The 12,393-nt window shown below is 33.4% G+C and overlaps 1 protein-coding gene across 1 annotated transcript; it reads right to left on the minus strand.

Annotated features, from left to right (window-relative positions):
• Window positions 1-2,607: 2,607 nt before the first annotated feature.
• Window positions 2,608-4,076, minus strand: LOC11444048 (mitogen-activated protein kinase kinase kinase 18). Its single transcript, XM_003605919.3, has one exon. It carries the CDS (start codon window positions 3,858-3,860, stop codon window positions 2,655-2,657), a length of 1,206 nt encoding a protein of 401 aa, XP_003605967.1. The 5' UTR covers window positions 3,861-4,076; the 3' UTR covers window positions 2,608-2,654.
• Window positions 4,077-12,393: the final 8,317 nt, after the last annotated feature.

Raw genomic sequence — 12,393 nt, forward strand, 5'->3', positions numbered from 1 at the left:
GAGTTTCGTTCCAAATTAAACTAGAAATCAAAGAGGGTTTGTGGTTGTTAGAGTTTCTGGAGACCACAATGTTGTCACCACCTCCAAGAAAGGTGCCAACCAAAAGAGCAAAGAAAAAATCAAATCTACACCAAAAAAGACATGTAGGATCCCATCTTCGTGGGAGACTATTGATTCTCAACAACCGGAAAGTCAATATTCACCACCAAAAAAATCTTCACAACGTAAAACAAAAGGTGTTCGCATTGGCATTTCTCCGGTTCCGGTTCCTAAGCCTAGCTTGATTTCAAGAAATTATGATCCTTCGAGTCCTATGTATCACATGCCAAAATTCATGAGACCATATATTGAGAGAATTGTGGATGTTATTGGCGATGGACATTGTGGGTTTAGGGCTATACCCGAATCCGTGGGTTTGACGGAAGAAAGTCATGTTATGTTGCGGAGAGCACTTATTAAAGAGTTGAAAGAGCATTGGAACAAATACATCGAGATATATGCGAGCGAGCGTCGTTACAACTACATCTTGGATGGATTGTATCCTCCCAAAAATGCTAGTAGTTTTGCACCTCTCGTAAAATGGTTGACATTGCCGGATATGGGACACATCGTTGCGTCTTGTTACAAGGCTGGTGGTAGAGATGACTACCCTTGATATTGTAGTCTCAGAGACTTTTTTTTTCAACTTAGAGATCGGCCTCCGGTTAACCCGAAAAGCAACATGATTTGCCTTGGTTTAATCCCAAATCATTTTGTCCTTCTTTCGTTGAAAGATGGTTGCCCACTACCTCCATCATCCACGGAGTTGAAAAATCAAAGGAGCAATGAGGCGACAACATGGGAGGATGAATTCTTAGATCATCACGATCGTTTTCGTACACTCATGGAGATTGAGCTAAAAGAGAGACCGGTTTCACCAAAAAACCAACAAATCAAGACAATTCTATTATGTTTGATGACACTGCGGTTAAAGCAAACAAAGAATTTGAAGATGTTCTGGAACATTTAAATAATTTATTTTTATTAGATGAAATATGACACTTTTTGGTCGGTGTTAATCCGTTTTTTTGTCGATATACACCGACGTAATTTTTTTGGATATATAATATAATGGCCATTTTTTGTGGCAAAGATGTAACTAACCTTTAATGAATTTTATATATATATATATATATTTGACTTTCGCATTTATTATAAATTAATGGATTTGTAATGTATTGCATAATGTGGAAAATTTGAGGAAGCTTTTGAAGTCAGAAAAGCAATTTTCATTAAAGAGTCTTTCGCTGAGATTTCAGAGAAACAACTTTGCTCATGGTCTAGAAGATTAAGCTTCATATATATTTTGGTTGACTTAGTTTTTGCCTCCAAATATTCTATTCATAGTGGGGGTTGACCAAATACTTCGATTCCAATGCCTTTCAACTTGTCCTGTTGTTTGCGCTGTATTCTAATAATTATGTAGTAGATTGGCAGAAAACCCACCAAACGTAATATCTGCTGCATATTCGTTATATGCTTTAACCGGGGCCCTTTAATTAATCTTTGGTACAATTTAATGAGTTGATGATTTACGTTCTAACCAACATCAACATGTGGGTTTGTGAAATTTATTCATATAAACCTACCAATACAAGACAAATCAAAATCACTAATACTCTCTCCGTTTTAAAATGAGTGTCGTTTTAGTCAATTGCACACAGATTAATGAATGAAATAAAATAGTCAAATGTCATAACAATTTTACTAAAATAACATTACTTTATAAGAAAAAGACAAACTTAAAGTTGCATTGAAAATTGTATGAGAGAGAAAAGTTTGAGTATTTATTGAGGGTAAAGTTGGAAGAAAAAAATTAAAATTGCATTGGAAATGTAAAGCGACATTCATTTTGAAACAATTTTTTTTTTGCTAAATCGACACTCATTTTAAAACGGAGGGAGTAGAAGATAGGGAGAGACATTGCTATGAAAGATGGCCACTTTGGTTCCCTTTGGTTCAAGTCCATTGGAATCAACTAGTCTATATAATAGGTTAGGGGTTGAGGATTTAGTGTTGATGCAACCAATTGGGACCAACCATGCCCACTTTGTTATGTTTCCTTTGTTTTTATCTTATTTGAATTTACTTTTTGACTAAAGAAATTTTATTGATTCTTAAATAATAATGACTACCCCTATAGATGGATTGAAAGGTTGCTTGTGTTTTTTATTGGTGGGTGAATAATTGAGGGATATTGCACTTCTATGATGTGGTTAATGAAAATGAGTACATGATATTCTATGTGTATAGTTTAAGAAGGATTATCTATTAAACTACTTATTAACAACCACTAAGATTTAGTTAATGGCACTAAGATGTACTTAATGGTTGGTTCTAAGTAGTTAGAAAAATTAATCCTTCATGATTTCTATGTGTAGAATATCATAAATTACCCAACAACTAATTAGTTTGTGTATCTTCGACACCAAATATCATTTGTTGATTAACATTTATCAATTTGCATCAAATTTTTCATATGAGAATTTGATGCTTAAGGTCGATCACAAAAGTGTAATGATACATGAATACGAATTTCAATATTTACAAAATAGCCATACCACATAGTAAAATAAAAGAGCTGAAAAATAGAATTTTGAATATTTAATATTGAATTATAAAACATCTAATGTTGATGGAAGTAGCATCTTGACAATGTCTGGCTGAAAATTAACATTACTACCTACAAAACTAGAAACCCTACAAATATGAGTGTGATCATTACAAAAATGCCCACTAATCCTATCTTTCACACTACTTTTTACCAACTCATCACTAGTTGAACCTATCTCTGACCCACAATTGCAAAAACCATCAACTTCCTTCCCTCTAATTGTGATCCAATTTTCATCATCATGATCATCATGCCACCATGCCAAACATGGTTCCCCTGCTAACCTTTTGATCCTATCATCAACCAAAGAATTCTCAAAACTTGTTGTGTGAATCAAACTACAAAAGCTAAGGCTTTGTGATTCTTCCATAGAACTCCAAAAGCATTGATCAAGAATACTAGTTGGTGAAATTGAATTAGATTCCAAAACTTGCTTATCATTAGAACATAATAATTCCCCAAGAAATGGATGCTTCAAAAGTTGACTAGCTGAAAATCTCTCTTTTGGATTCCTCCTTAAACATTTCCCTAAAAAGTCTTTTGCTTGATTTGATAGAAAACATGGAATTTGAGGAACATCATTGGAATATGCTATATGATAAAGTGTTGAAATAGGGTCATCTACATTAGGCCATGGTGAAGAACCAGTTGCCATTTCAATTATAGTGCAACCAAGTGACCAAATATCACTAGAAAACTCTTGTTCTTCTCCACGTGCCACTTCTGGTGCCATGAACACCGGTGTTCCGCGGATTGGCGCCGCGGCTTCATTTACACTTTTAGCACATCCAAAGTCTCCAATTTTAGCCCCATCTTCACCAATCATGATATTGGCACCCTTGATGTCACAATGCACCAACCCTTTTGAATGCAAATGCTCTAACCCCTTTACAACTTGCCTTGTATAGCACATGATGGCTTGCTCGTCGAGCATGCCACCGTGTTGGCTAAGCGTGCCAAACGGCATGTACTCCATGAAGAGATTGTACATGAACTTCTCATTATCCTTGGTAATGTCACACCCTTTATATGAAACCACATGAGGATTCGGATAACATAGAGAAGATAGAATTTTCTCCTCTCTTTGTAGAGGCTCTGATCTCGATAGCTCGGATGACTTGACGGCAAAGATTTCGCCGCTAACGGTGGCTAGGCTGACGGTTGATGTTGAGCCATGGCCTATAGCGTGGCCTCTGTTCCACTTCATATTTAAAATGAGGAACAAACTTTATGTTATTGAATGTTGAGTTTGAGTTGGTTATTGTAGCCTTTTTATACATGTAATATTTTTTGGTGTTAGTTAGGTGATATTTTTATACGTGTATTTGATGAGAAATTGAATGATGGAGACAAAATTGAGTTTGATGAGGCTTTGAAGGATGGTTTTATGAAAAGTGTCCTTTTTATTGGGTTGGCTACTTAATTTGGTTGGCGTTCACTCTCTATCTATTCTTCTCTCTCTTTATAGTTGTCAATGATTTCAACAAGAGTCTTATAGTCAATGATGTGTCCAAATTTGGGTGGTTCAAATTATTCGTCGGCAATGGCTTGGTAGTTAACACGTGGGAATGGTTTTATTAAGAGGGTGTCAAATGCAATCAAACAAGAATTTGGGTGGTTCAAACACAAATTTTGTACAACCCTTTTGAAACGATTTTTGGGACAATATTGTTTTTCTCGCTTCTTATTTGTTAAAATAAATAAATAAATAAAATGTTAATTAATGCTCTGGACATTAGTTAAGGATACAGTGTAAGTATGAGCGAAAAAATTGTTCAAAAGTTATACCAAAATGGTTGTACCTATGAATTACGGACACTCTTCGTATTAGGCTTGAATTATGGATACATTAAATTATATGATTTTTTCTCAAATTATTAACTGCATCGACGTGTTAATGTATGTATCGTGTCCGTATTCGTACTTCATAGATTTGTACAAATATCATTTCACGTAAATTTTGGGTGTGCAAATAAAGAAGAAAAGGGGTTAGAGTATGGATGAGGTAGATGAGATGGCAATCAAGAGTTAGATTCCTTTGTATTGTATTTTAATTAGTTATAGTTAGTTAAAGTTTGAAAAATTAATAGTGGGGGGTGGATGGGTTAAGATGAATTGGGTAGATTAAAGTGTTGAACCACCAAAACGGTTGGACTTTAGTATATCATATATATTTTGATTTGAAGTTAGTATTTTTGGTAGGGAGTTGAATTGTATAATTGTAGAGTGTGAAAATGTATAGCCTTTGACAAATTACAAGTCGTATATGGGACATTAAGGTGAAGAATAGTACAGGTCAACTGGTGCAGGTGCTTTTGGCAGATAAAACCAGAGAGAAAAAAAAAATTCTCTGTTTTGCTATTTCTATGATATTTACGAGTACCTTCAGTATTCCGTCAAAGAAAAAAAGGAGTACTTTCTGTACAAAGATTCTAGAAAATGTTCTGTTAAAAAAAGAAAACATTCTAGAAAATGGTTCACAAATGTATTTGAAGTTAACTTGGTATAACAGTTTAATTAATTTTTAATATAACAATGAGAAGCTTCTGACAGGTATACCGAATCCATATTAGAATGAGAGGGATTATGGGATCATGTAAAGGTTTTACAACTTGAGAGTTTACCTCAACTCATTTTGCTTAGGTAAACTCGACTCGAGAACTCGTATGAGTTTACCTAAAATTAAAATTAAATAAAATTTATTATTTATAGACATTTGTAAACTAATATGATATTGTAAAATATGACTAAATTATAAAGGTTTTCAACCACCATAATAAAGTATTATGTTCAACTAAGCATCAAAATACAAAATAAACTTGCAAAATCGGCGTTGCAACAAACACCACCACCGCAACCCTAACCGGCTTCGCAATCGGAATAGTTTTCCTTCCACCGTAACCCTAATTGGTATGTGCTCCCATGTTCATGGTTTGAGAACTAAAAGAATAATTGTTGAGTACTACTATTTGTCTATATGACATTACGGGAAGGATGCTAGAGGGACTGCATAGCGTTTTCAATTTCAAAATGTTTTACGAAAGTGTGAGTTAAAATAGTTTATGACTATTGAACGCAATCAAAGATTCAAATATGAATTGATAGGTTTAATGTTGAATCATATACAATTCAACAATCAATACACAAATTCAGAGTGCAAAACTAAACTAACACAAATAAAACATATTAACAATAAATCACACTAACAACTAATGAATACAAATATATGAATCAAATGTTTGAACCTTACTTTCAACTTTGATTATGAGAGAACTGAATTGAAAGAATCTCACTTGATGTATTTGAGATTAGGTAATGTAAAATAGTAAACACACAATTAAATTAAGGCTTAATTATACTGTTGGTCCTCGCATTTTGACCATCTCACGAAAATGGTCCTGCCTCTTTCAAATGGAACATAACCGTCCTAAACTATCATGTTTTTTGCAGTTTTAGTCCTACCTCCTATTTTCAACTCCAGAAACGTAGAGAAATGACAGTTTTAGACCTACCCCCTATGCTCAACCATGAAATAAACAAGGAATAAAACATGTGGGTACAAGGAATCTACTCTATTCAGCACACTAACCAAAAAACCTTCATTTGAAACATATCTTAGAAATTAGGGTTTTTTGGTTATGTGTTGAATAAAGTGGATTCCTTGTACCCACATGCTTTATTCCTTGTTTATTTCATGGTTGAGCATAGGGGGTAGGTCTAAAACTGTCATTTCTCTGCGTTTCTAGAGTTGAAAAATAGGAGGTAGTACTAAAATTGCAAAAAACATATAGTTTAAGGACGGTTTTGTTCGATTTAAAAGAGATAGGACCATTTTCGTGAGCTGTTCAAAATGAGAGTATCGAAATCGTAGTTAAACCTTAAATTAATATAACTTCACACAATATATTCATATATAATTATAATGCGGAACTCTAAACGGATAGGGAAGATATAAGAACACCAATATTTATAATATTTATAGAGGGTCACTTTTTTTGTTCTCATTAGAGGTATGTCATCTCTTCATGATAGAAAACGTCTCTATCACGGTCTTCCACTATAATTAGAAAAATGTTTACACATGTATGATAACAGATTCCTTCAATTTTCCAATCTTATATGCTAAACAATAACACAAGTTCAATCTTTAAGACCCCTTAAAATTAGACACCCACGAGTTCTTTGAATTTCAAGCTACTATGCAATCCCTTTAAGATGAATTGGGTGGATTGAAGTGTTGAATTACCAAAACGGTTGGACTTTAGTATCATATATTTTGATTTGAAGTTAGTATTTTTGGTAGGGAGTTGAATTATCTAATTATAGAGTGTGAACAATTAGCCCTTGACAAATTACAAGTTGTATATGGGACATTAAGGTGAGTAATAGTACAAGTCAACTGGTGCAGGTGCTTTTGGCAAATAAAACCGGAGAAAAAAAATTCATTGTTTTTCTATTTCTATGATATTTAGGTGTACCTTCAGTATTCCGTCAGAGAAAAAAAGGAGTACTTTCTGTACAAAGATTCTAGAAAGTGTTCTGTTAAAACAAGAAAACATTCTAGAAAATGGTTCACAAATGTATTTGAAGTTAACTTGGTTGGTATAGCAGTTTAATTAATTGAATAAATGTACGATCAAAATTAAGGTTAATTTAACTAAATGATTAATCAAAAATTTTAGGTGGTCTAAATTTATCATATACTTAATTATAATAATCACAATTTTACATGTAGGTGTAATATTAATCACAATTTTACATGTAGGTGTAAAATCACAATATAGGTGTAATATGTATTGTGAAAATTGTTACATTAGGTAGCATTATCTTATAGTTTTGAGATGACCGCAGTGTGACAACTCAGTCACATGTTATTCCACTATTATTTTTCCCAAATTTTGTAGTTAGTCTTTGTTTCACACGGACATAATTAATAATACTTCACATCGTTATTCAAAAATGTTGAATATGGTTTAGACAGGAAATGAGAATGGATATCTTTTGCAGCTTTCAACGGCGAATCCTATGGAATGCATTGAAAGGTAAAAGTGCTTGAAGAATCTCTATTGGTCCATTTGTTGCAAAGGAATAAGGAGAATTTCGTCCTTCTAATTTAATTTTAAATACACTTATATTGGTATTTTTTTATCAAGTTGTCTAATGACTAAAAAGTCATCTCTTAAGTGAATAAGTGGAGTGTCCGGGTTCGAACCTTGACCTGTGTACTGCCCGAGGCTAATGAGGGCAAGAGTGGTCGCCGGTGCCCAACAATGAGCGGCTCTTGACACCTTCTAGACGAACCAAACCACATCAAAATAAGATAGATCATGAGATCATGCACGTATGAGACTGTATGGTTAAATGAAGTCTTATAAAAATTGTTTAGTACAGTCTATACGGATAAGATGTATCTTCTTTCAGCCAGCCATTCCCTAAACAACACCACAATTAAGCGTGTTTGACGTGAATCAATTTTGGGATGGGTGAAATTTTGAGAAGTTTTTCGAAAAGCGTGCGAGGACAAAACACATTGAAAAGAATATTGTTGTTTTGTAGGGCCAGTCGACAATGTTTAATGACGTATGCAGTGTTATAAGTGGTATTAGAGTAGACCTCTCCCAATACGATGTTGTTCGAGGATGAACATAGTGAAATCCGGTGGACATGTAAACGTCTGAGGTTGACGAGGACGCAGGCTAGTTGTTAGTGCACAAGGCATGACTATGACCGGTTTCTGTTAGCTTCTAGACGAACTAAATCTACATCAGAATGAGAGGGATCATGAGGTCATGCATGTATGAGAGTGCATGATTAAAAGAAGACTTATAAGAATTGTATAGTACTACCTATATCAACATATCCATATTTTTTTTTTGTAGCTATTCCATAAGGAACTCCACCGTGGAGCGTGTTTGACTTGGAACAAATTTAAGATAGATGACCTTCTAAAATGTTTCTAAAAAAGTGTGCAAGTAAAAATAAAACACGCTAAAAAAACATGTGTTGGTTTGTAAAATCAATCGACAATACTTATGTGTAAATGGAGGGGTTACCAAAGAGACTGTGTATAAAATTAAATTGTATGAAAATTATTTCAGTAATTTTCTCCATTGTAAGAAACTCAAAACATTCCTCAGAAAAATATGCATAAAGCGATAAAAATGGTAGTATACTGGTGGTACATAGTTCATGTTGGTTCAATACCTCAACATTGGCCACACAAGAGAAAAGCACGTGCCAATTATCTTTATCATTACTCTCGCAACAATGTACATGATGATAGCGCAGCAATAATAACTTTTAAAAGATATCTGTTTTTAAAGAGAGAATTGAGAAATTGAGAGAGAAGAAGAGAATATAATTAACTATTGATTGTAAACTTGTTATTATCATTATCAATGAAAGTGTGTTTACATCATACTTATATACAAGCTTATGTATATTACTTGCTGATCAAGTAAATGATCAAAAGCTAACGATCTTTGTTTAAAAGTAGCTAACAACCATAACAAACCATCTAACTACTTTCTATCTTAACTAACTCTAAGTTTATCTCAACTAACTTGAATTATAAACTAACATTCTCTCTTAATTCAAGTTTTTTAGCTTCACCATTCCAATCATGCTTCTTATTTTGACAAATATGTCAATCTTCACAGCTTCTGTTAACAAATCCATTAGTTGTTCCTCTATTGAACAATGTATGACCTTAAACATTTCTTTGTTCACTTGTTCTCTAATAAAGTGAAATTTTGCCTTAATGTGTTTGCTTCTTTCATGAAAACACTTGATTCTTTGCTAAATCTATAGCAAATTTATTGTTAATGAGGAATGCAATAGGCTTGCAAACTTCTATCTTCAGTTCCTTCAACACGGAATCCAGCAATATTGCTTGACATGCTGCTAAACAACCTGCTATATATTCTGATTCTCATGTTGAGAAGGCTACCATAAGTTGTTTCTTTGTACACCATGATATTGGATAATTCATAAACATAAACAAGTATCCTAAAGTACTTTTTCTATCTTGCTTTTCTGAGTAAGCAATTAGATTCATATTTTCTTCATTGACATTTGTAGGAAAGAGTATACCATAGTATAAAGTTCCCTTGATGTATCTCATAACCCTTTTAGCTTCAAGTATATGAGAGATTATAGGTACACTCATAAACCTACTGATTATATCAAAGACATAAACTATATATGGCCTGCTATTACACGTATATCTCAATGATCGTACAATTTGTTTGAACAATGTAGGATCAACTAACTCCTCATCTTCATTCTTTACAAGCTTCAGATTCACTTCAGCTAGTGTAGATTCAAGATTGCAGCTCATCAGGTTGAATCTCTTCGAAATATCAATATATTATTTCTTCTAATGCATTGCTAAACCTTTCAAAGTCTTAGTGAATTCCATTCTCTTTAGAGAGGGTTTCCTTCTTCTCCTCTCTTCTTTTCTCTGGTTTCTACGTTCAGCAAAAAAAATTCTTCTAACTTTCAAAGGATAATTTGGTCAAAGGATAATTTGTGTAACAGGTTGCCGACAAAGGATAATTTGGTCAGATGCTACATTATTTCTCAAGAAGCTCATCATTGCGTGAGTGTGTGCGATAAAGTTGAATCAACTCATTACTTATTCCTTCACTGTGCATTATTCAGTTCTCTCTGCAGCTAGTTCAGTCTTGGAGAACATTTATTCAATCGACCCACACCATATTATGGATCATTTTATTCAGTTTTCTCATTCCACAGGAGGTTATCATGCCCATCGTTATTTCTTATAGTTCATTTGGCTCGCTTCGGTGTGAGTTTTATGGACAGAAAGAAATAACATGCTATTTAAATTCAAAGAAAAGTCTATTATGCAACTGTTAGATAAAGTTAAATTGCTCTCTTTTTGGTGGCCGAAGCTAAATATGCTAACTTTCTTTTTAGCTATCATATGTGGTGGCAAAGCCTTTTTCCTAGTTTGGGTATCGGTGGATTTTGCTAATTGTTATTGCTCCTATTATTGTAAACTTTTAGTGGTCTGTCTGGTACACCTTATGCTAGAGAAATTATTATTTTTGGATGGATTACTGTTGTTGTTTATTGGTTGAAAAGCTTAATCCGAAATGCTAGCAACATGCATTTTAACACACATTTTTCAACACACTCTTTTTGATTTATTAAAATTACATGAATTTCACCAAATTTACATGGATTCTACCTGATTTGGTGGGACTCATGTGATATTTAATCAATCAAAAAGAAAATGGTGAAAAATATGTGTTAAAATGTGTGTCATTATCATTCTTCTCATCTTAATGGCGTGTCAGAACCAAGTTTGTATTATAAAAATATATGAAAGAAGCTTTTCAACACACGCATGTCACGTGATCCTCTTTTCTTCCTTGTATATTGTGGAATTTTTTTTTTTTCTGACCCTATTTGCCAAAAAAAATCCAGCTATGACCCCCTTTGAAATTTTTTTACCGAAATGACCCACTTTTTTTTTTTTTTTTGTCTTTTTCCTCGTTCCCGCCATCTGAAATGGCGGGACTGAGCCGCCGGTACACGTGGCGCATCCTGACTGGCCACTTTTTTTTTTTTTTTTCTTTCATTACCGCCATTTGAAATGGCGGGACCCCGGCAGATTTTGACACGTGTCAGCCGTTATTTTTTTTTTGTCCTGTAGTGTATTCAGAAAATTGAGAAAAAATTTCAATTTTGTTCCCAGAGGGAATCTAACCAGGCACGCGTGAGACATTGCCAGGCTGCATTACCACCAAGCCAATGAAGATTTAATGTTAATGTTTGCATCCAATAATATATATATCATTTTTAAAACCAGATTCACACACCATGAGGCATGAACCATCCAATTTTTCATTTTTGTTTTTTTATTGGATAATTTAGGATCTCCGACGAAATATATTTTGATAAAATATCCGACGAATATATATATATATTATTATCCGACAAAATATATATTTTTCACCGATAAATTATCCGACGAAATGATTTATATATTATTTCAAGATAAAATCTAGAATCCAATTAAAATTATAAAATCTCCTATATTTATTTTTTTTATTGGATAATTGAGGTGCCCGTGGCCGGGGTGAATTTTTTTTTTTATAAAATCGCCTAGTGGCTAGAAAAATTCACCTTAAAGATGAATAAGTGAGGCGAATTCACCTTAAAACAATAAAAAAATTTAATGTGAATTCACCTAAAAAATAAATATAGGAGATTTTATAATTTTAATTGGATTTTAGATTTTATCTTGAAATAATATATAAATCATTTCGTCGGATAATTTATCGGTGAAAAATATATATTTTGTCGGATAATAATATATATATATATTCGTCGGATATTTTATCAAAATATATTTCGTCGGAGATCCTAAATTATCCAATAAAAAAACAAAAATGAAAAATTGGATGGTTCATGCCTCATGGTGTGTGAATCTGGTTTTAAAAATGGTATATATATTATTGGATGCAAACATTAACATCAAATCTTCATTGGCTTGGTGGTAACGCAGCCTAGCAATGTCTCACGTGTGCCTGGTTCGATTCCCTCTGGGAACAAAATTGAAATTTTTTCTCAATTTTCTAAATATACTACAGGACAAAAAAAAAAAAAAACGGCTGACACGTGTCAAAATCTGCCGGGGTCCCGCCATTTCAAATGGCGGTAATGAAAGAAAAAAAAAAAAAAAGTGGCCATTCAGGATGCGCCACGTGTAC

Source organism: Medicago truncatula, chromosome 4 (assembly GCF_003473485.1).
Source record: "Medicago truncatula cultivar Jemalong A17 chromosome 4, MtrunA17r5.0-ANR, whole genome shotgun sequence".
NCBI classification, from domain to species: Eukaryota; Viridiplantae; Streptophyta; class Magnoliopsida; order Fabales; family Fabaceae; genus Medicago; species Medicago truncatula.